The sequence below is a fragment of the Dermochelys coriacea genome, chromosome 14 (assembly GCF_009764565.3).
Source record: "Dermochelys coriacea isolate rDerCor1 chromosome 14, rDerCor1.pri.v4, whole genome shotgun sequence".
Taxonomy (NCBI): Eukaryota; Metazoa; Chordata; order Testudines; family Dermochelyidae; genus Dermochelys; species Dermochelys coriacea.
Genome location: NC_050081.1, coordinates 3,133,597 through 3,154,949, shown reverse-complemented (window position 1 = coordinate 3,154,949; position 21,353 = coordinate 3,133,597). Strand labels below are relative to the sequence as shown.

The 21,353-nt window shown below is 53.4% G+C and overlaps 1 protein-coding gene across 7 annotated transcripts in view; it reads right to left on the bottom strand.

The window, feature by feature from the left end:
- Window positions 1-20,119, bottom strand: part of BAHCC1 (BAH domain and coiled-coil containing 1) — an 89,813-nt gene extending 69,694 nt beyond the window's left edge. For 3 of the 7 annotated variants that reach the window (XM_038372080.2, XM_043496438.1, XM_043496437.1), the window contains exons 1-3: window positions 19,982-20,119; window positions 19,362-19,682; window positions 3,184-3,493 (exon numbers count right to left, since the gene is read on the bottom strand). In XM_038372080.2, the coding sequence (XP_038228008.1) occupies window positions 3,184-3,358 (175 nt within the window). In that variant the 5' untranslated portion in view covers window positions 3,359-3,493; window positions 19,362-19,682; window positions 19,982-20,119. Of the gene's footprint in view, window positions 1-3,183; window positions 3,494-4,199; window positions 4,336-7,461; window positions 7,678-19,361; window positions 19,693-19,981 lie in introns of those variants that run through there. The other 4 variants (XM_038372082.2, XM_038372081.2, XM_038372079.2 and 1 more) reach the window with 4 other exon arrangements.
- Window positions 20,120-21,353: the final 1,234 nt, after the last annotated feature.

The following is a 21,353-nucleotide window of genomic DNA, read 5'->3' as shown; positions in this document are numbered from 1 at the left end:
TTATTAATTAGTATGATGATTATATTTGTGTTTCTTGCTGCAGCAGTTCACAGATTATTTCTTATTGTCAGTCCCATTCAAGCTAAAACGCTGAAACATGCAGCTACCTTGGAGGGGTGGCAGGGGAGAGAGAGAGACAATGTTTATATTTGGAGGTTTCCCTAAAAGATAAGAATGTCTCTCTTACTAAATAAGAGTCTACAGCAATGTTGAAATTTCAACAGCTTGAAGCAGCAGGACTGCTAAATAACCCTGCTCCCCTCTCTCTCTCTCTCCCTCTCCCTCTCCCAACTTTCACAGCTTTGACTTTGGACCATCTGCATTAGAGACAAAAAAATCTACCACTGCACTAAAAATAACGCTACAAAACATTTTAATTGCACCTTTTGTGACAAGGTTACTATAACAGCACTTTACCATAAAATTTCTACAGCAGGATTATAAAACTATCAGCACTCCGTTTTAAGAAAAACAATTTGTGAAACATTAAAAGCTAACTTCAAAATCAAGGTCTTTGCAGCTGACTAAAAAAAAAAAAAAAAAAAAGTCCAGTTTGAGGGGAGAGAGGAAAGCTTTCCATGGGGAGAGAATTCCACAGCAACAGGAGTGTTACAATAAATGCTCGATCAACTATGTATGCCTTCTGGAATTTTGCCTGACTAGAAGAATGACTGGACATAAAAACAAAGTTCATTCTGAGCAGCGCTTTTCTTATTAGAACCAATATACCCCCAATGGATCTGTCTCATTTGGGGGCCTTCCAAGCCATACATTTCAATTTTTATCCAAATCTCAACCTGAAAATTGAAGGAGTCAAAACAATTCCGTCAGGATAGGTTTTTCTCAGGATAGGTTTTGCTCAGGATAGGTTTTGCTCGTCGTCTTTCCTAAGACATCTCATGTGTGTATATTTAAAAGCTGAGAGCAGGGGGTTAAGAGACATTAATAACCTTTTTCAGATAAAAAAAACTGGCAAAGCTCCATCCAGTCTAGTCGGTATATTCCTACTCAACAGCCTCTGGTCCTTGTGAGGTCGTTCCCTGTATTATAATTAAATACTCAGTGTCAAGATACCATCAATAATTTATTCTACAGGAATCACCAATTTGCTTACCTGCAAATTTTCTCATCTCCCCCGAATTCCCCAATGAGACTTAAACACAATGCTGAGGGCTTTAGAAAGACGGTTTCTCTGAGCTAAATGAGCGACTATGTGCTTGATCCAGTGAAGACTACACGGGGCTTTGGATCAAACCTTCTCTGAAGCAGGATGGGGCACTGTCTGAACTAGGGACACTAACCAAGGAGTACAGAAGAAACAAGATTTATACACAAATCTGACAATTTGCCCTGTTTGTCCAGCTTTATATTTTAAAATAAACCTTGGTGTCATTTAGGAGCAACTGTTTCTGAAAGGCTGAGCTGCAATTAGCATATTGCAATTTAAAAAAAAGAAGGGGAAGGGAAGAAACAGTAAGAGGAAATACACATTTCATCCAGGGAAAATTCTGCAAATATATGATGTAATTATTTAAAATACAGCACATTTAAGAATAAGTATGTCTAGATCATTGCGTTTGTTAGTGGCACTTTTTTTCATCTCATCATGCTAAAAGCCCATTAGTAATTATGCAATTTTTGTGTGTCATTTTTTTCTTTTTAGGAAATCTACAGTCTTCTTTTGACTGCGCTCCCAGATGACAATTCTCCATTCTAGTCCATCTCATGCCGTCCTTTTTAATCCACGCACTAATTGTAATCCCATTAAAGCAGATATAATTTTATTAGTATTCACAGTTCATCAAGCTAGCAATAATAACTCTTGCTGCTGAGTTTAAAAAAACTGCAAAACATTTACTCTGATGTTTAAAGCAAACTGTAAACAAACCGACTAGCTATGTGCTTGTGCAAGACTAGCACTACATCCATCCATCCTTAAATATATCTCATACATATACACAATGCACACACAGCTTCCCACAGCCTTTCTTTCTTGACATTAAAAAACAGCTCACAGATTTCAAATCCAGCAGGCTGTGCACAAAAACTTTGAGGACAAAAATATATTCACTTGTGGGTTAATACGGAGGCAGCTGAGAGTAGCACATAAGAATTCTGCCATTCCCACTTGCAAATACATTTGCAGAGGGAATATGGAGGAAACAAGATTTCTAACTCCAATCTTTCATTTCGCACACAGCAGAAGCTCACTTTAAAATCCAGGCCATGGTGGATCAACCCTTTGGAAACCAGAGGAGCCCACAATACTCAGAAGCAAAGGCAAAATGTGAGGGCCAAATCCTGAAGCCTCAGTTCCATTTTCTCTTACTCCTCTCTCAGGCAAGTTTCCCAGTGAGTGAGGCCTGAGAACAGCACTATAGTGGGGATTGACCCCGGCCCTTTTGATATACATCAGTACTGAAGACAACGAGTACACACCTTACCTCCCCAGAAACCCTGACCTGCTCATGCATATAATTGACCCACTGATAGTTTTTATTGTGGTTTGTTTAATACTAAGCATGTAGCTAGGAACAAGTAGGTACCTGGTAGATTTCCCCTCTCTGGTTGCAGGCTTCTCTGAAGCATTAGTTGATTAAAGGGCCACTGCCGATGATCTCCAAAGACCCTACTGCATCTAACTGGGTCTATTTTTCTTGCCACACTTTGTATGCCTTTAGCAGGATACCGGAGGCACTTGTTAAAGCTATTGCATGGCCCTGCAAACCCATTCGCACCCTGACACTTCGGGGCTTTATATAGAAACAGGATTTTCTAGCCCTACACCACCAGCCCTATTAACACAGCCCGGCACACGCCACTGCCCCTAGTCGGCAAGGCCCCAGCCAGCCCCTCGCTGCTCCCCGCTTCCTGGCACGGGGCAGCCCTTTTGCTCAGCCCCCCGAACGCCTCCTTGTCCCCCCCCCACCAGAGGTTCTCCGGGCTGTTAGGGCAGCGAGGGCTTTCCGGTGGGGTTGTTTCCCCTTCACCGCCAGCGGCCGCACAGAACAGCTCCCGCTCGGGGACACAGACCGCGAGCGGCCGGGGGGACCGAGCGGGGCAGCCCCCCGCGGAGCTGCGCGCTGCCTCCCGCCGGCCTGGCCGCCGCGCTGCCCGGGGGACCCGCGGCGGGCTCCGTGCACCGGCCGCTGGCTGCGGGGGACGGGCGGGGACCCCACTGACCTGTGTGCGCCGCCATGGAGATGGGCGCGGGGAAGAACTTGCCCGGCTGGAAGTGGCCCGGGTGCTGCACGGGGCTGTGGCCGGACGCGGCCAGGCGGCCGGCGCTGCTGCGGTGGCCCACGCTGCCGCGCTCGGCGAGGAGGTGAGGCGGGGGCGCGAACTCGCGGCCCTCCATGCCGGGGCCCGCTGCACGCAGCCCGGCGGGCGGGCGAGCGGCGGCGGCGGCGGCGTCTCAGCGGGGCAGCGCTCCTCCTTCAGGGCTCCGGCGGGCTCGGGCCCCGCTTCTGCTCCTGGCGTCCCGGCTCATCCTCTGCGGAGGGGAGAGAGACAGAGCGTGAAACCGGCTGCAGCCCACCCGGGGGACGGGAGAAACCCCCGGCCCTGGCTCCGGCTGATCACCGAGCCGCTGCGCTGATGGGGGCACGAGAGGGTTTTAAAAATACAGAACCCGCGCATCCCCCCCTCCCCTCCCCGCGCAGCGCCCCCCCCCTTTTAACTGGCACCTTGAGGAGACCAGCCCCCCACTCCCACCCCACGGCAGAGCTACTTTGGATCCGAAACGTGAATTGCATCTGCCAGGGAGAGACCCAAAACCTGCCCCCGGACCTGAAAATGCCCCCGGATCTATGGGCCCCGGGCCAGGCCTGTGACGGGGCTGGGTTTAAAAAACAAAACAAAAAAACCTCTCCCCGTTTCTCGGAGAATGTATTTCTCCGAACCGCCGACTCCCCGGGCACGCCAGCGCCCGCCCTGCGCGGAGCCGCCCCGCGGGCGCAGGGGACACTTCTCCCCAACTCTGCCTTCGGGCGGGTCGCGCTGTGTCTTTGCGGGGTCAGTTCCCTGCCGCGGGGGCCGGGCCTGCTTCCCCCACCATCCGCCCTCGCAGAGAGAGAAGTCGCACGATGGTCTCCAATGGCTCCCCGGGCCAGCCAGTGCAAGGAGCAGACCCCAGCGCCCGGCCTGGGAGAGAGAGGACGGGGCGGAATCAGTGACACGGGCCCCGAAATAAATCTCACCCTCCGGCCAGCGCGGTGGCAAACCCTGCCTTCGGTGGGCAAGGCCGGGGCTTTAAATTCTTCTATACACTGTTCCCAGACCAAACAGTTATGTAAGGTGCTTCCCCTGCATTCACTCCGTTTGCACACAAGGCTGTTTGGCTCGGGCCCAGCGCCTGTAACATTAGGCCAAGAAGGGGGGGGGGGGTCTTGCTTCATAAATGTGGGAAAAAAAGCGAACGGTTAGGTAGCATCTACGAATTTCACTAGCTCCCTACTTCCAGCATTTTGCCTGCGTGTATAAATAAATACAAACAAAGCGCCGGCACACCCGGGACCCGAGAGAAGCCTGCAATAGTTCCGCTCCTGCCACACAATTCCTCGCCGTTCAAATCCCAGCTCCCCGCTCCAGTCCAGGGCTCCCAGACACTCGTTTTTGCCCAATCTTCTCCTTCAATCTGTATTGTTTTAACGTTTCATCTCACCTTCAACCAAAGGAGAATAATAGATTCACTACCCTTAATTGTTAACATTCCAGGGGGGAGAAAGGATATTATTTTAACCCGGATCATAACAACAAAGCAATTAAGATGTTTTTCATTTGGCGAATACCATTTTCAATTGCTATGTTTAACGCTTCCAGTCCTACAGTGTCTTATTTGCAGACTAGTTTTGTGTTTGATTTAATCTATAACCGAAAACACAATGTATTAAGTGAATACATATTTGCACAGCTGATAAGTATTTTATATATATATTTAGATGGGGAGCTTTTCCATTGTAAATAAATTGGAACTAACACAATGAGCTCTCTTTGGCTTACAACTTAATACAAGGGGGGGGGGTTCTCCCCCTATTGAGATCATAATCTATCTCTTTTAGCCTAACGAATATTTCCTACTTTGCAATTACAGGGAATTATTGGAAGGATCCTTCGCTTTGCAAGAATCTTATGGAAGGGGTTTTTTTCTCAGCAGTCAGCCGAAATCACCTAAAAAGCAGCGGAAATGGGTCTGGGTGAGAATACGGGAAAACACCCACTTCAAAGCAATATATAGATATGAAATTCACAGGGGGAAAAATTGCAGCCTGCAAGACAAAGCTCAGTTCGCAGTTTCAGCAGCCTGGCGGGGTGAATGGTTTCACATAGCAACGCGGACGGGAAAGGTTGTTTTGCAGAGGGAAAGATTCCCATTCTCTGATTCATCTCGGGTTCAGATTTTTTTTAAAATGAATAAAAGGACAGCAATCCGGCCAGGAAAAGTCCCGGGATCAGTTACAGGAAGGGGGGCTGGACACCCCGCCCCGCAGTCCGCTTACGGCTTTGTTTGCACAATGGAATTATTACTCTTATTTGTAAGGATCGTGTCCTGTTTGCAGGCCAGGGTGGAGCAGGCAGCGGAGAAGGGCTGGGGGCCGAGGTGTTACACACCTATATTCCCAGCCGCCGTTCTTCTGCCTGAGACCTGCGGGGGTTCGGTAAATCCCCCCCACCCCCGCTTCCAAACATGACCCGATCTCCAAACCCCATTCATCAAATCCCCTCCCCCACCCCCCCAAAATCTCTCCTTCCGACTATCTCCCTGCAGCCAAGGGCAGGCGGGCCGGGGCTGCTCCGAGTCAGCCGCGGCTGGAACAATGCGAGGAAGGAAAAACACGGAGCGGGAAGCGGTTAAAAATACATCGCGGGGAGAAGGTGGGAACAAATATTCCACCGCAAACGGCCCCGAGTCCGACCCGGCCCAGTCGGGCTTCCACGGGGCCTTTGCGGGAAGGTTTGGTCCGGCCCAGCCCTGCTCGCCTCGGCGCCGGAGCCGTGGCCGTGCAGCGCCCGGGCTGCCGCCCTCCCGCCCCGCGCCAAGACAGCGGGCTCTCCATAGCAGGCACCCGAGCTCGGCTCCCCGGCCTCCTCCCCTCCGCTCGCCGCTTTGCATCCGCAGAAGCTAGGGGCGGCTCGCGGTGCAAGCGCCTGCCCCAGCCCGGCCGCGAGAGCTCTCCGCCGGCAGCCGTGGGGAGAGCGGGCCGCTGGGGAGCTGCGGACATCGGCCTCGCAGCAGGCCCAGCGAGAGCCCGGGTTGGGGCCGGCTGGCCGCGGACCGGCTGTGTTCCTCCCCACCCCGAGGCTTTCTCCTGCTTTCTAGCTGGGTTTTACAAACCCCCTTTTTGCAGCGAGAGGGAAAAAGCGCCACCAGCCGCAGCTCCTCGGAGAAGAGGCGCAGCCTCGAGCCCTGCACCCCGAGATTGTGCATTTGTCTAACAAAAACCTCCCCCGCTCGCGTTTCCAAATGAAAATTAAACAAAACAAAAAGCAGCTTCCCGATTAGAGGAGACACATCAGGACCCGGGAAGAGAGGAGACATACAACAACCGCCACGGCCAGCAAACGCAGACAGATTTGCAACGAGCCGGCCTCCCTGCGACAAACAACAAAACCTACCGAGCCAGAAGGTTTAAAAAAAGCCGGATTTTCTCCCCAGTATCTCCAACTCAATCTTCGTTTAAAATCTACTAATTAACAAGCAAAGTCCGTGTGACCATAAAAAAAAATCAACAGCCTCAACTTGCACCTTCCCCCAAACCTAATTTTGTTTTGGGTTGGGTTTTTTCCTTTGGATTTTTTTTTAATTCAGCTTTGTCCTCTATTCAAATTTAGCAAATGCGCTGAGGGAGAAAGAAAGGACTCCTTAGCGCTCGATGCAAAGCTAAACCTCTCCTGCAACCACCTATTTTTTTTTTTAAATAGAAAGGCTGCAAATTTGCATCCTTTGCCTTTTTTAAAGTGTTACAATGGCTCTGTTTGTTTTTCTTTGCAAAGCACCATTCATGGCTGCATTTAAAAAACCTTAGAATTGCATTAGAAAATTTGCAAACAATTGTATTTTTGTTGGTGCTACCCGGCGCTAGGTACAAATTTCCAGGGGTAGAGAGAGCAATTTACTGTAGCCATTAAAAAATGCCCTGTGGCATTTCTTTTCATTTGAGGTGGTAAGTGTAGCGTATTCCAACATGTCTTTTTTAGTATTATTATTTTCAATTGATATGTGTTATAAACAGTTCCAAGCAAAACACTCCTATTAAATTTTTTTAACAGATGTAACATCACACAGAACTACAGAATGTTCTCAAAAGAAAAAGAATAGCAACATGGTATTTTCAACCACCAAAAGTTCTCACTATGCAAAAAAATAATAAAATTTACAATCCTGGATTTTATTTTAATTCTAAAAAAAAAAAAAAAGCATTTTTTTAAAAAGCAAACAAAAATAGAATTGCAGTTACTTACTGGAGATATGTTCCTTGCACACAGTGAATGCAATACAATTAAATCAGTAAATGGGACTTTGCATTGTATTCCTATTGGTATTTGCACTGTGCTGACTGTTGCACTGTAAATGCACTGGCTGCTCTTGCAGAAGGGAAAGGACCCTACAGTGGGTTCCTTCCAGCCTCAGCAGCTCCCCAGCCCGCAGCTCAGTCCTGCAAGCAACTCTCCCTGCATACTAATAAGCTCGTGCCACTCACCCAGGGTGAGCGCGGTCGCTGATTGGACGCCTGGCCCTCCACGGTAATAAACTCGTGCCACTCTCCCTGCGTAAACAGGCCTCCCAATAGGCTGGCGCGGGGCCAGCGAGCTGCCAATCAGAGAGCAGCAGGGCTACTACTCAGCCCAATGGCGCCTAATTCAAGCCTTGCAGCTGCGCAGCTCCTCTTGCGCAGCTCCCGTCCCCGCTTGCTTGGTGAATGGGGATGTACAGCGAAGGCAGCGGCGGGGCGGGGTTGGTGTTTGGGGGTGGAGGGAAAGGGGGGTTGCAATGAGTTCTTCCAGGGAGTCGCTCCAGCCCACACACACTCCGAGCAGCTGGGCAGGGAGAGTTTTATTTTTTGCTTTGCTTTGCTGGACTGGGCCGTGCTGGAAGCTCTGGTAGCAACCACTGCATGGAGCTATTGCGCAGTCTGATATGTGGGGTTGTGGACTGGGCTGGGTACGTGGGCGTTGCACCAAACCGAGCATCCCTTTTCATACAGACGTGCTGCAGTCTTCTAATGGGCCCCTTGCACGCTAAGGCTCCTGTCCTGGTTTGGAGGCTGGCTGGAGAATACGGGAACGGCTTTAGAAAGAGCAGGGGCTGCACAACTGGAACATCGACCTGCAAACTCTCTTCCCCGTCACCTGCATCATACCCGGTCTCAGGACAGGCTCTTTCGGTGCTTTTTTTTCTCGAGAAGCCGGAGACTTTTATTCACTCCCATACATTCTCTTTCGCCCTCTTCCCCGAGAGAGGTAACCAGCAAAATTAAACCCTGCCAGTCCTGGGCAAGAGGGAGGATCACCCTCACGTCCGCTAGACCCTTCCGCCCCCTCCAAAGGCGTTCACAGGGAGCATGTCGCGCCCTTGGACGATTGCTGGGAAAGCCACGCGTTGTTTGTAAAGTGCCTGGGTCGGTTCGCAGAGAACGAACCGGAGCGACGGCAGACACCAGAATAAACACTGCGGTTGCGACCATTCTGGAGATTTGCGCTACACCCAGCGCGCTGCGATTTCTTTACAGGGGGGTCACAGCCCCCACCTGTAGCTCCCATTCCCTCCACCCAGCCCCTTGAGAAAGATTTGAAGAGCTAGCAAGACACACGGAAATGCAGATTCTCCCTTGCTCGATTGTCCTTTGGCAATGCAGGGGTTAACCCCACAGATTTCAGTTTCTTCCCCTCCCTTTACGGGATGTCTACGATTGGTTGGCAGCCTGCCAGCCCGCTGTCAATCACCCAGTGTAAACAAGGCGCTGATTGGCTGTTAGCCAGTCCGCACTGGGCTGCCTGAAAAAAGCAATTACTGGCCCCGCGGTTTCAAGGCGGCCCGGGGCTGCTTGATGAAAGGAGATAAGATGGGGACTGTTTCCAGGAGGCCCCTAGGCAGACCCCACTGGCCCCGGAGCCAAGAAGAGCAAAGAGTGAGAGGATCAAAGGGAGAGAGAAAGGGGCAATGGACTGAGCCACTATTAGTGATTCCTAAAACAATGCAGGTTTGGTGCACGGGGGGCAGCCCCCTCCCCTTGCAAGGGGGGGGCGAGAAGGAGGATAAGGGGGGGAGGGGGAGAGAAAATCAGCCGGTGCATCCGGAAAGTTTGCAGCGTGCGGGGCCGGGCTGGGTGCGGGGAACAGCCGCAAGCCCCGGGAAGCAGAGCGCGGGGTGCATGGCCACGGCAGCTCCGCGGTGTAACTAGGTAAGAGGGTGGAGGTCCGAGGGGACAGGTCCTGCCGTGGCTGGGCAGGGGGAGGGCGGGGCGGAACTATCGATTCCAATCGCGATTTTCAGAGCGAGCTGGCTTTCTGCGAGCCTGGGCAGCTGGGGGGGATATCCGTGTAGGGACCCCCCCATTTCCAATGCAGGCACCCAGCACTCCCAGACATTTCAGCCCAATTATCAGGCGCGGGTCTAATGAGATCAGGCGCGTCAATTTGTTTCCCTGCCAGAGCGCTGGGTTGGGATATTCCCAGCCGCAGGATCGAGGGGGCGGGGGGGTGCTGGGGATAAACCGGGCAGAAACCAGCCAATGTCACCGCTAGCAGTCCGGGGGTGGGGTGGTGAATGGCCGGAGCGATTCCCTAGAAGGGCGATTAAAATTATTTTTTAAAAACACAAGGCTGTAATTGATTGCAAACGCCGAATAAATCAGAATAACTCGTACGAGAGATTCGATTACCAGGGAGCTATTCATTAAGCGAAGGAGCAAATTGAATTAGGAACAAGACCGAGTGCGCAGACCGGCTGCGGGAGAGAGCAGACCGGAGAGGCTAGAAACCCCGCAGAAAGGCCGATCCTTCCCAGCGCAAAGCCGGAGCCAGAGCCCTGCGGGATCCGGCGGGCTTTCCCGGGCTACAAAACGCGGCTGAGTTAAACACAGGGGGTCGGGGGCGGGTGCGTAGCGGTTCAGTGGTAAACGGGAGCCGATAACACGGGGCCCGAGCCCGGGAAGAGACACCGACGCGGGCGGCGCAGACCCGAAGGGGCGGCTTTCCCCAAGGGCCGCAGGGCTGCGCGGGGATACGAGCGAGATTTGGGGGGCCGGCCTGCTGCTGTGGCTGACACCGCTGTAAGAAATCGGACTGAAAAGCCCAGCAGGGAAAGAGAAAACCCGCGTCCGAACAGGGGAGAGCGCGGGGCTGGCGGGTGGCTGAGCTGGGAAGCGAGCTCACGCTACCGGGCCTCTTGGCAAAGCAGCAGCCGCTACGCAGGGGCAGGGGGTTAAAGGGGGAAAGGCAGCTGCTAAGCCTGCAGAAGTCGCGCTGTGGGCTGTGTGGGTCCCGAGCATGTGCCATACACGCCGCGTTTCAGGGGTGAATTCTCCAGCCGCTGCGAAATAAAAGATCAGCACTAAGGAAATGTCAAGGAGACAGGCTCCTCTCTGGTGCTATTCCCACGGGCCGGCTCTCACTAGCCCGGTGTCTCGGCCGCATTCCCCTTGTGTCGCTTACATTTCAGGTCCGTAAAAGTTCCGTTTCTTTCACCCCCTTCCCTGCCCCTCTGGCAGCCCGCTCTCCGGGGCGGCTGCATTTTGGCTCCGGCTAGATTGCGTTTGTCTTTGCTTTCGCTGGAGATCACTTGAATGAAATCCACACGCGCGGCCCAGCCGCACGAGAAAGCGGGCTTTGTTTCCTTCCAAGTTGCACTAATTTTTTTTTAAAGGAGCTCCTCGTTTTGAAAACGAGACCTCAAATCCGCGTTCCTAGTCTCTATGGAAAACACTGGTTCCAACGCCTTGACTTTCTGTGTGTGTGTGTGTGTGTGTCTGGATTTGGCTCTCAGGATACTGTAGCACCGGTTAAATTAGCAGCACCGGCCTGTAACTTCCAGGCGGTTCCTAGCAGAGCGAGTTAGACGCAATGTACTGAAAGAGCTGTTTAAACCAACACAAACAACCCAGTTGAACATTATCAAATATAAATTCTGTCTAGCTGCTGTCGCTTGTACATTGATGTGATATGGGGCGGAGGGAGGGGGAGACATTAACAGGGCTGAAAAGCACTCGGGGCTGCCTACAGGAGTGAGGGATTTGAAGGTCCAGACTTCTGAAGTCTTTTTTCTTTCTGGACTCTTTGTTTTTGTGGGAGGGGGGAAGGGATGGATTGCTCCATTCTTTCAGGTGGTGCCATGTAATGAATGTGCCAGGTCTCTGAGAAGCAGCAGTTGCCCTGCAGTGGGGAATGGATGGAAGGGTAATTAATGCAGAGTGACTGATTGCTCTTGAGGAAGGCCAGTCCTGCAAAGAGGATTGTCCCTGATCACTGAAGCGTTTCTGATTGACACTTCCCTTCTATCTTCTACCCAAAGGCAACTAGCAGAGCGGTGCATTTGTCACCGGCTTAGGCCGAGGGTTGCAAAATCTCCAAACTCTTAGCATTAAAAAGGTTGGTCTATTTATTGGACCAATGAGGGAGGGGATTTTTTTTTAAAAGGGGGTCACTTTTGTTTGGCCAGGAGCACAATCCAAACGAACAATGCACAAAACCGACTGGAAATACAGCAGCGTTTTGCCCGGGGAAAATAAGGGTGAAATGTGCCAGGAGGGAACTTCCAGAGCCCTTCTTCAGTTTTTATTCCTGATTCCCAACATCGCTGGGTTGATTTTTGCCCCACCTATAAAACAAGCACTTTGTTTTAATAATAGATTCCCGAATAGATTTTTCTGTCATTTTTTTAAAAAATTCCTTCCAAGCAGTTGTGACAGCAAATAGCTGCAGCCAGGACTGGTGGACCAAGCAGGGGTCTGCTGGCAAATGACCAGTTGAGCCTGTTTGCTCACTTTTTGGCAGTAGTAAGGGGGGAAACAGATCTCGGTAGTTTCCACACGAAGGGAAAGAGGCGGCTGGGCTGGGCGGAGGGTATCTGCACCCGGGCAGCCCGCTATCAGCAGAAGTGAAGGCTTCCCTGAAGGACGATTTTTTAACTGTCCAGACCTAGCAAATGTTTTCCATTGAACAGGAACCAAGCACTGGTATCTTAGCTTCCTTGAGACAAGAGCGAGCGCAGATAATGCGCCCAGAAATAAATATTTACACTGCTCGGAGAGTGGCCTTAGATTGAGCAGCCCCCTCACCAGTGATTTGCAAATGAATCCTGGCGCCCCGGAGCCCCACACAATCTCTGCTCGTCACCGCGCTGGGGAAAAACCGAAGGGGAAAGGGCTGCAAAAATCCGGCTTTGTCGACATCCCCCCTGCCCGCCCCGGGATTGGAGATCTTTGGCACGGTCCTAGCCTCCGAGCGCTGCCCCGGGTCCCTGCTGCAGGTTTGGCAGGACGTTTATTTGAGCAGCACTAAGGAGATTAAAAGTCAGACTTGTCCCTTTCCTCTGCAGCGATTCTGTCTGTTCAGGGTCTGGTCCGCAGCCCGGTTCTTTTTAATGGCTGGGGGAGGTTTGGAGCTGTGTGTTCTGCGGTGAGCCCTCTCCATGCTCCCGGGTCGCTCGCTGGACTAGTTCCTAAACCAACCGGAGTGGCTGGCGAGCGGCTTTTTGCTCCGGGTGGCCACCCAAAGCAGCTTCCTTTCCTGTCCAAATGAATATGCAATCATTGGAAATTCTCAGCCCTCCGCCAACCTCCCCACTCTGGGGAAATGGGTTAAAATATTGCAATTGAATATCGCTCCATCTGGAAAGGAAAAGGGCCTCGGTATGTTAAATAATATTGTAGATTAAGCCAGCACACTAAATAATTGCCTAATAGGGCTGCAAGATGCAAATCTCTGCATTTGGGTAATTGCATGTTGGGCGCCTCTGAGTAATGCAATTGTTTGGGGCCGGCTCATTGTTCCAAGTGCCATTAGTCAAAGAGCAAATTAGAAACAATTTCTTGACTACAAAAAATGACTCTTAATTCTTCAAACCCAAGCGCGCCTGGCACCCGAGGGGAGGCAGCGGCCTTTGCAGCAGTCCCTCCCCCAGGGTCCAGATCCAGTGCTTTGGAAAAACCGAAATTCCCTGCCCCCCCTCGCTCCCAGAAAAAAACCCCTCGTGCTCCGATCAAAATGCAAACAATCAAATAAATCAGATCCTCCATTAAAGCCGTGTTTATTTGCTCGAACCCAGAGATCTCGGTAAATACAGGAGCCGGCTCGTGAGTTTTACATTTTTTTCTGAGGGGGGGGAGTCAGCACGTGCTGTAACTTGCTGCCAATCGCCTGAAAATAAGCTCTGTTTTGCATTACTTGTTACAAAAACAGGCTACTGGGGGGAGGGGGCACAAACCCACAGAGGGAACGAGTCAGGGCGTATTGCTGGGGGTCTCTGCCTTCCACACAAGCACCGACCCTCCCCTTTACATTGTGCCCTGCCACCAGAGTTTTACATGTCCCCCGCCCCTCCATCTCCATCTCCAGTCCCACAACATGCACTGCCCACGCTAGCCAGCCGAGAGATCGGGAGTTGCCCCTCCAGGCTGGCGTAAGGACCTAGAGAACGTGTCCCTCTGTGCTGGTCTCAGGTCCAAAAGTCAGGGCAAACTCCGTGCAATGGAGATGCCACAGGGCAAGCTGCCCTCTGACTGCCGCAGAGGGTCTCTGGACCCTAGAAGCACCAGATACCCCACGAGGATGAGAGGGATTGTCCAGAGAGCTACTAACCCCCCAGAGCCTTGAGGTGTGTGCCTCCCTCCCTGCCCCCCCATCCTGCCATACTCCAGTCTCCCAGAGAACAGACAGGAGACACAAGGCCCTGCAGGCTGCACCCCGGGAAAAGACCTTCTCGCAAATTAGGCCTGTACCTTGTTGCCACCTGTCCCTCAAGCCAGTAGCTCTGCCTCTCCTTTCGGGGGGTGGCACCTGCCTTAGCCTGCCCCCTTCCAAAAGCGCCTCAGCCAGGGCCAGGTGAATCAACCAACTGGGGAGCTCAATCATCCGCCTAGTCATTCCCCTCCCCCCAGGGCTGGGTGTCCCCTCCCCTGGCCAGGCCGACTGGAGGAAGATTGAGCTAGCCTCAAGAGTGCTGCATGGGGTTATTCCCCAGTTCAAGCCCATGGCCTGGGGACCCTGGGACAAGGAGCGGGGGCTTCCCCCACCCCCTTTGCTAAACACCAACAGATGCAAGCCCAAGGACCTTGTGCAGGGGCATTATTTATGGTGTCTGGATTGCCACTGAGAACCAAGAGTCCAGGAGGAGACCTGTGGGGGGGGGCTTAGAATGGGTGATAAAAACGCAAAATATCCAGCCGTAGAAACAGGTCGTTTTGGGGGGTGGAAGCCTGCCCTGGCTGCACTGATCACAGTGGACTTGGCCTGGAGAGGACAGCAGCCAGGAAAAGGCAAAGAGCATCCTGACAAGGCGACCTTCCCCTCCCAGTCAAACCAGTTCGGGCTAGTTATTGGCCATTCACCTATAAACATCACTAGCCAAGGCAATAATACAGCGCCGCCCCTTCTGGCCTCCCCAGAGCTAGCCACATCTTGCAGGAGCCCTGGCCTCCCTCTTTGTACAGGAGACTGACAAATTTGTTAATGAAATAAATCTACCTCGCTGAAGTGTCTGGGGACAGACGGACATTGCACTGAAGCCCCAAACACATTTTTAATCTCAAAAGAAACCTGGCCACTGCCTCACAAGCTTGTTGCCTTGTAGGAAAGGACTGAAAGAAAACTAAGGGGCAATGAGCCTTTATAATCCAAACAGGATTTCAGCGCATACACCCACATGTACAGTCACATACAGTGTTACATATACAGACACGCGCACACATCATAAATGGTGCCCTTGTTTACTATAGTGGGGGGGCAGAGTGGAGAGAATCCCCCCCCTTTGAGAGGAAGGCCTGGAGTCCAATCAGCCAGAGCAGAGGTTTTTAGGTTAGGAGCTCAAAGAGCTTTTCCACTTCCAAACGCTTAGTTAATGCCCTGTTCACTGCAGAGTCCTCATGTGAAGCTAAATCTATCCCAGCGTGTTCACACCCCCAACACACCCCTCCATGTATTTGTTGTGTGAGGGTCTCAATGAAGCAACCCATCTGGGGTAAATTCAAGGGAGTTTAATACTCTGCCCCCACTCCAGAGTTTGGTAATTATTATGAAAAGGCAGGAGACCCAGGCACTGGTGGGGGGGGGGGGAGAGACACATTAAAGGGAAGGAAGGGGCTGAAGTGAAAGAGAGAGGCAAAAGCAGCAAAGCCAGCAGGCCTGGTTCAATAAGAAGTAGAATCTTCCAAGGGGAGAAAGCCCCCAGCACATGGCGGGTGGAGGGGGGGCTGGATTTTAGATGCAGAGTGATAATAAATAATCCCAGTGACAGGCTCCCAGATGCACCTTGTCCCTATAGAATCCCAAAGACCCCTTTGCAGGGCATCCTCGGGACCCCCAAGTCCTGGCTACCTGCGCGCCCAGGCATATTACACCGGCCCTGCCTGTCACCCAGCGCCCCTCCCACAGCACAGAGAAGGGGGGGGCGCACTGCGTTCTGCACAAATATGTTTTGACATGTCAAAAGGGGGCATGTTTTAATAAACATGCAATTAGTGCCAGAATCCTGCAGCTGGCAGCCAGGCCCGCGAACAGCAGCTCTGCACGCCAATAGGAATGGGATTTGCAAACGCAACCTTAAGTGATCATTAGGGCCGCTGTTTGACTTGTGTGTGTGTGTATGTGTGTGTGCATGTGCACACTTGCTGGGCTTGCAGGATGGAATAACTCAGGGCCTTGAGAAAGGGAGGCTGGCTTCAGGGGTTGGCTCAGCAGGCCCAGGATGCAGGGCTGAAGCGCTGGGGCTTTTCCTTTGGCTCCCCATGGGAAACTGGCTGGCTAAGGTTTGACTTTTTCATTGTTGTGTAAAGGGCAGGCCTGGGTGTGGGTGTCACAGCTCTGGGCAGTGTGTGTGTGTGTGTGTGTGTGTGTGTGTGTGTGTGTGTGTTTGTTCGTTCCTGGCAGCACAAAGAAAATCCAGCTCCCAGCTCCTGCAGCTGAGGGTTCACATTCTTCGGGCCACACAGGCCATGTTCTTTCCCCTAGGAGGGGATTCACAGCTGCCCCCAAGTCCAGCACAAAGTCACCAAGAAAAAGGGCCCAGAGCCCTCCCTTTTCCTTGTATTTGAATTAAGGCTACCTCCTGCTCCATCTCCCAGTGCAACTGTGAGCAAAGAGAGTGAGCAAGCCAGCAGCTTGCATCCACAATCCCCATTGAAAAGAAACTGGGGGAAAGCCGGAGAAGGGTGGATGCTAGTGAGCAGCCTGTCCCTTCAATGCAAACCAGACCCAGGAATCTGATGGCGGACTTACAGCCCGGAGAAGGGGCCAGAGCTCCTTGCTTTCTCTTTCAACTCTTTTGTTTTGGACTTTTAGCGGCCCCCCAGACGGGGGGAGAGACGGGACGGTAGAGGCGGGGCCTGGGGGGGCAGCAGCCAGGACTGGAAGACCCCTCCTGCCTTATCTGCTCACACAGCATCAGAAAGTGTGTGTGTGTGTGTGTGAGAAAGACACAAGGCCTGCACCCAGCAGCTGCGCAGGGGGGACTAGGCTGCACATCAATTATGAATGGCTTTTTAAAACCACAACCAAGAGAAAGAAATGCTTTTAGGGAAGCCGAGCGCGGCTGGTGTCGGGGCTGCTTTCTCCAATTTGCTGGCTTTGCTCTTGCACACGAGCCTGCCTCTCCCCCCAGCCCTGCCTGCTCCCCGGCCCTGCTGGTGGGGTGCTGGCTCCGTGGGTCCTGGCTGTTAGCGCTGACCGGCCTTTCCCAGGGGAGCCGACTGGAGAAAAGCGGGGAGCTTTGGTTTTGCTTTTTTCTGTCACAGCCCCCGAAAACGGGGGGAGGGAGGCGAGAGAATTAGCCCCACAAGCCCCCGAAACCAGCCCCCCGAGCGAGCTCTGCCTTTGCACCGGGGAAGTGGAAGCCGGCTTGGGAAGGCCCCATCCCCAAGCTCGCATTGGGAAGGCGGGTTCCTTCCCCTCCGGCAGCCCGGGGCGGTGGGGCAGGCAGGGCACTGCGGGCCTGCAGCTCCTAGCGGAGCCTGGCGGGTTGATTTCCTGGCCCCGGGTTTTGTTGTGAAACTTGCAGCGACCCGCGCTGGCTCCGCGGTCCCGGCGGGGAAAGGCCGGAGCACGCAGGCCCCGGCGAGCCGGCCAGGGACCCCCGAGAGCTCCCCGCGCCACCCGGGAGCCGGCGCAAGCTTCCCCGGCTCGCCGCCCTCGCCCCGCCGGCCATCTTCCCTGCCCGTTCCCGCTCTGCCCCCCGGCCGCCTTCGTCCACCGCATCCCCCGCCTGCCTGGGGAGGGGAACCCGCCTCCCGCTACGTTTCCGGGCCTTTTCATCCACAGCGCAACGGGGCTGCGAGCCAGGGGGTCGGGCTCCCCAGACTAGCCTGGGACCCACTGGCAACAGAAACCCCGGGTTAGGGTTGTTAGGTCAGAGGCTGCCCCCTGTTCCGCCGGAACCAGCCCCCTCGGGGTGATTTTCTAAATGCACCCCCAAAAAATGTCATTTCTTGTTTCTTGGCTTTAAAACAACAACAAGAACCAAGCAAAACCGAGCCTGCCTGCGCGTCTTCTTAACGAGCCTGGGGGGAGGGGGGAGTCTCCTTCCCTCTTTCTTTGCAACCGACTTTCACCGAGCCAAAAAGGAAAGCGGAGAAGAAACAAACGCTACAAATACCGAGTCTAACCGAACCCCCCTGGAAATGGACCAACAGCCGCTTGAGGACGAGACGGCGGGTGTGTGAATCAAAACGGGGTCGCTTCCCGTGAGCGGAACCCAGAGCTTTAATCCTGGCAGCTCAGGCTTTCACTACCTCTTTTGTTAACAGAAAAGTCGATCACTTTAATTAAAAATCGTTACATAAATCTATTTTTTACTAGCACAAATATACTTTCTACTCTGAATTTGCAGGACATCGATATAAACTTTAGTGGCGGATTCCTGCGATCAGTCTCCTTAAAGAAAACAGAAACAAAAGACTGGAGAGTTGGGGCCGTATTTTTAGGGCGCCCAGGAAAGCACAATAACCCTGTTTTACTTCTTCCTTTTTATAAGTATTTTAGCCCCATCTGGACTGTAATTTTATATTGTTTTAAAAGCGTGGATAATTGTATTTATTTGTAATTAGTTTCCCAGTTTGGGGCAGAAACAAAGCTGTGGTTTTCCTTCAGTATAAAGCAGCTGTTTAGCCAGCCTACATTTGGAGCTTAAAAATAGCCGTGCGAAGATTGCTCCATTACATGGTTTTTAAACTGCAGATTTTACAGGTCCAGGATCAGATTTTTATTTGTACGAAGCCGGGGTTTGATGCCCGCTTTAACCTGTCCTGTCTGTTTTCGAGTGCAATCATTAAATACAATCTTTAGCACAAGCCGTGCCTACTTCGTGTTTTCCTTGTTCGCTGTAAATCTATTTGCAAAGGAAACCTGGAGACACGATATATTTTGTTCTATCGATTTATTTTTGCAAAATCTTGCTGGGATTTTAAATGTACAAAGACGAAAATAATTATTAAAAAATAACCCAATCAAGAACTAAAACTCCCAGCCAGGAATTTTATTTGCAGAAGAAGAAGAAGAAGAAGAAGAAGAAGAAATCTCTCCTCTCTCAACAACAAAAAAATGTCCGCAGTGAGTCTTGCTTTAAACCCAGCCTGCAAATTGCAAAAGAGACTCTCCGGGCCAGATTGCAGGGCTCAAAAAACCCCAAAGGCCAACTACGTTCTGAAGACAAAGGTTAAGTTGGGACCAGGCTCGTTCGGCGGCTGAGCCGTTGCGGTTTTATGAAAGCAGGAGCGATTTATTTTTAAAAAGTTGGAAATGAGAGCCATGTGTAGTCTCGGCCTGTCTCTGAGCCGTAATAGATCGGAGGCTGGCGGCAATTATACCGCTCGTCCGTACACAAAGTTAGTAAACAACACGCCGCTCCCTAACAACACAGCGAGAAGGCAGCGGAGAAAGCGGGGCTGGTTTTAAACCCCCTTTGTTGTGTTTTCGGGGGGGGATATGGCGGTGGAGGGGGGGATTAGGGTCGCCATGAAAGCTCCTTGAACTGCACCGGGGGAGGGAGAGTGGATGTAGAAATAGACCAGCGCAAGGGGGCCAGTTTCCCTCTGGAATTCAATCTCCATTCATTTAGGAATTAATGGGGGGGAGGCAGAAGGAAATGCGGCAAAAAGACTGGAACGAAAAAAAAAAAGAAGAATGAAAAAGGCAAACAAGCCCAAAGCACCTACCGCCAGGTCGCCGCCTCCCGGGCCAGATCTGCGGGATAAACCCAAATCCGGGGCAGGGCAGAGCCCGGAGCCGCTGGACACCCCGAAGCCGGCGTGCAGCGCGGGCCGGTGGAAAACGCTTCGGGTGCAGGGTAATTTGCGGGGACGTTGCTTTAATGCGTCCCCCCCCGCTCTCCCGAAAGCGGAAACTGCTGCTCTTGGGGGGGGGGGTTGGTGCCGGATCCCGGATTTTTCCACGGCGGGGCTGGAAGCTGCGTCCTGGGGCCGGCTCGGCTGGGATTATTTTATGGTTTTGCTCCGGTGCCAGGGTCCCCTACCTGCCTGCGTAGAGTAAATCCGGTCAGTCAGCGCGCCCAGGGGGCTGGAGCCGCCCCAGTTACGGCCGGGGGACGCGCCTCCTCCCCCCCACAGTGGGGCCGGGGAACACGCCACACAACACGGACGGGAGAGACGCGACATCGACTCTGCCCCCCCCCGCACCGCTGCCTTTGCGGGGTGGGGGGGGGCACGTGCGCGGCCGAGGCCCCCATGCAAAGCTGAGCGGGGCTTTTCATTCACTGCCAACCCCCCCCCCCGCCCAGCATCGCGGGCTCGGGCGCTGCGCCGGGCACGGGACTCACCTGGCGGGGTTTGGGTTTTTTAGGGCCGAGTCGCATGTTCCCCCTTCCCCGGGAGAGAAGCGGAGCCGCCCGCGGCCGGGCCCTGCCTCGCGCGCTGCGCGGGCCGCCGAAAGTCCCGTTTCTTCCTGCTCGTCCGCCTTTGCGGAGGCAAATGGTGAGGCTGCCGCGCGCATCGCCCCGGCTACATGCCCCTCGGCGCCCCCGGCCCGCAGCCCGCGCCCTCGGAGCGGGCAGGATCTGCTGGGATCCAGACAAAGTAACGTCCTTGCTGCGGCTGCAGAAGCCAACCGGGCTGGGGCGGGGGGGGAGGGGAGAGGAAATCCCTACATTGCACCGCGCAAAACAAGAGGAGGAAACAGAGATTTGCTCGGACTCCTGCACACAGGCAAAAAGAAGAAGCGAAGCCAGCAGCCGGGACCCTCCCCCCCCCGCGCCCGGCTCAGCACTTTCCTCCCAGCCCCTGTTCCCCTCGGGGCAGGCGGGAGCTGGCTGTGCACCGGCAGCTCTTTCCCTGCTCTCGGGGGGCTGCTGGTTTTTCACCTTCCATCCCTCGCAGCGATCTCCAGCGGTGCCCTGAGCCCGGCGGGCTTGGAGGCTCCGCTTTCTTAAAGGCGCCGGGCTCGCCTCAGCCTGCCGGGGCTTCTCTTGTCTGCTCCTCCTGGCAGGTCACTGCGGAGGCCACGGACCTCCTTGGGGTGGGTGACCCCCAGCCGCTGGAGCCAGCCCTGCCAGGGTCTCCTGCTCCCCTCCCTTGGAATGTGGGCAGCTGTGTAGCACCTAGGGGCCCCCTGCCAGATCTGGTGGTACAGGGCGCTGCACATACATGGAGTCAGATACAACACCCCCACCCCCACCACTTAGCTATGCCCCCTTGTAGACCCAACCAGGCCCCTGGAATAGTGCTTTGGTCCCATCTGCACCAACAGGAAAACTGCCTTCCGTGGGTGCAGGATGTGACTACACTAGGGAGCTCTGCAGCAGACAGCCCCTGCCCACAGAGGCCTAAAGCCCCATCCTGCCATAGACCCTTGCAGGGTCAGTGACCCAGGGCCCTCCACTAACCCCCTGGAGGCCCATGAGTCATTTGTAGGATCAGGGCCTAGATAAGGCAGGTACATGGTGGGAGGTGAGCAGCATTATCACTTGTGTGCCTGGGCAGTCCAGGTGCAAGGAGGCTAAGGGACTTGCCCAAGTGCACACAGGGAGTCTGTGGCAGGGACAAGAATCCAACTGAGTCCCAAACCAGTGCCTTTACCACAGGCACCACAGCCTTTGTCTCCCTCCTCCTTTGTACAGAAACCAAGTAGCTCTGCATTGGACCCCTCTGTGAAACTTTAACAGTGCAAAGTTTTTCCCTGTGGGGCCGGTTCCT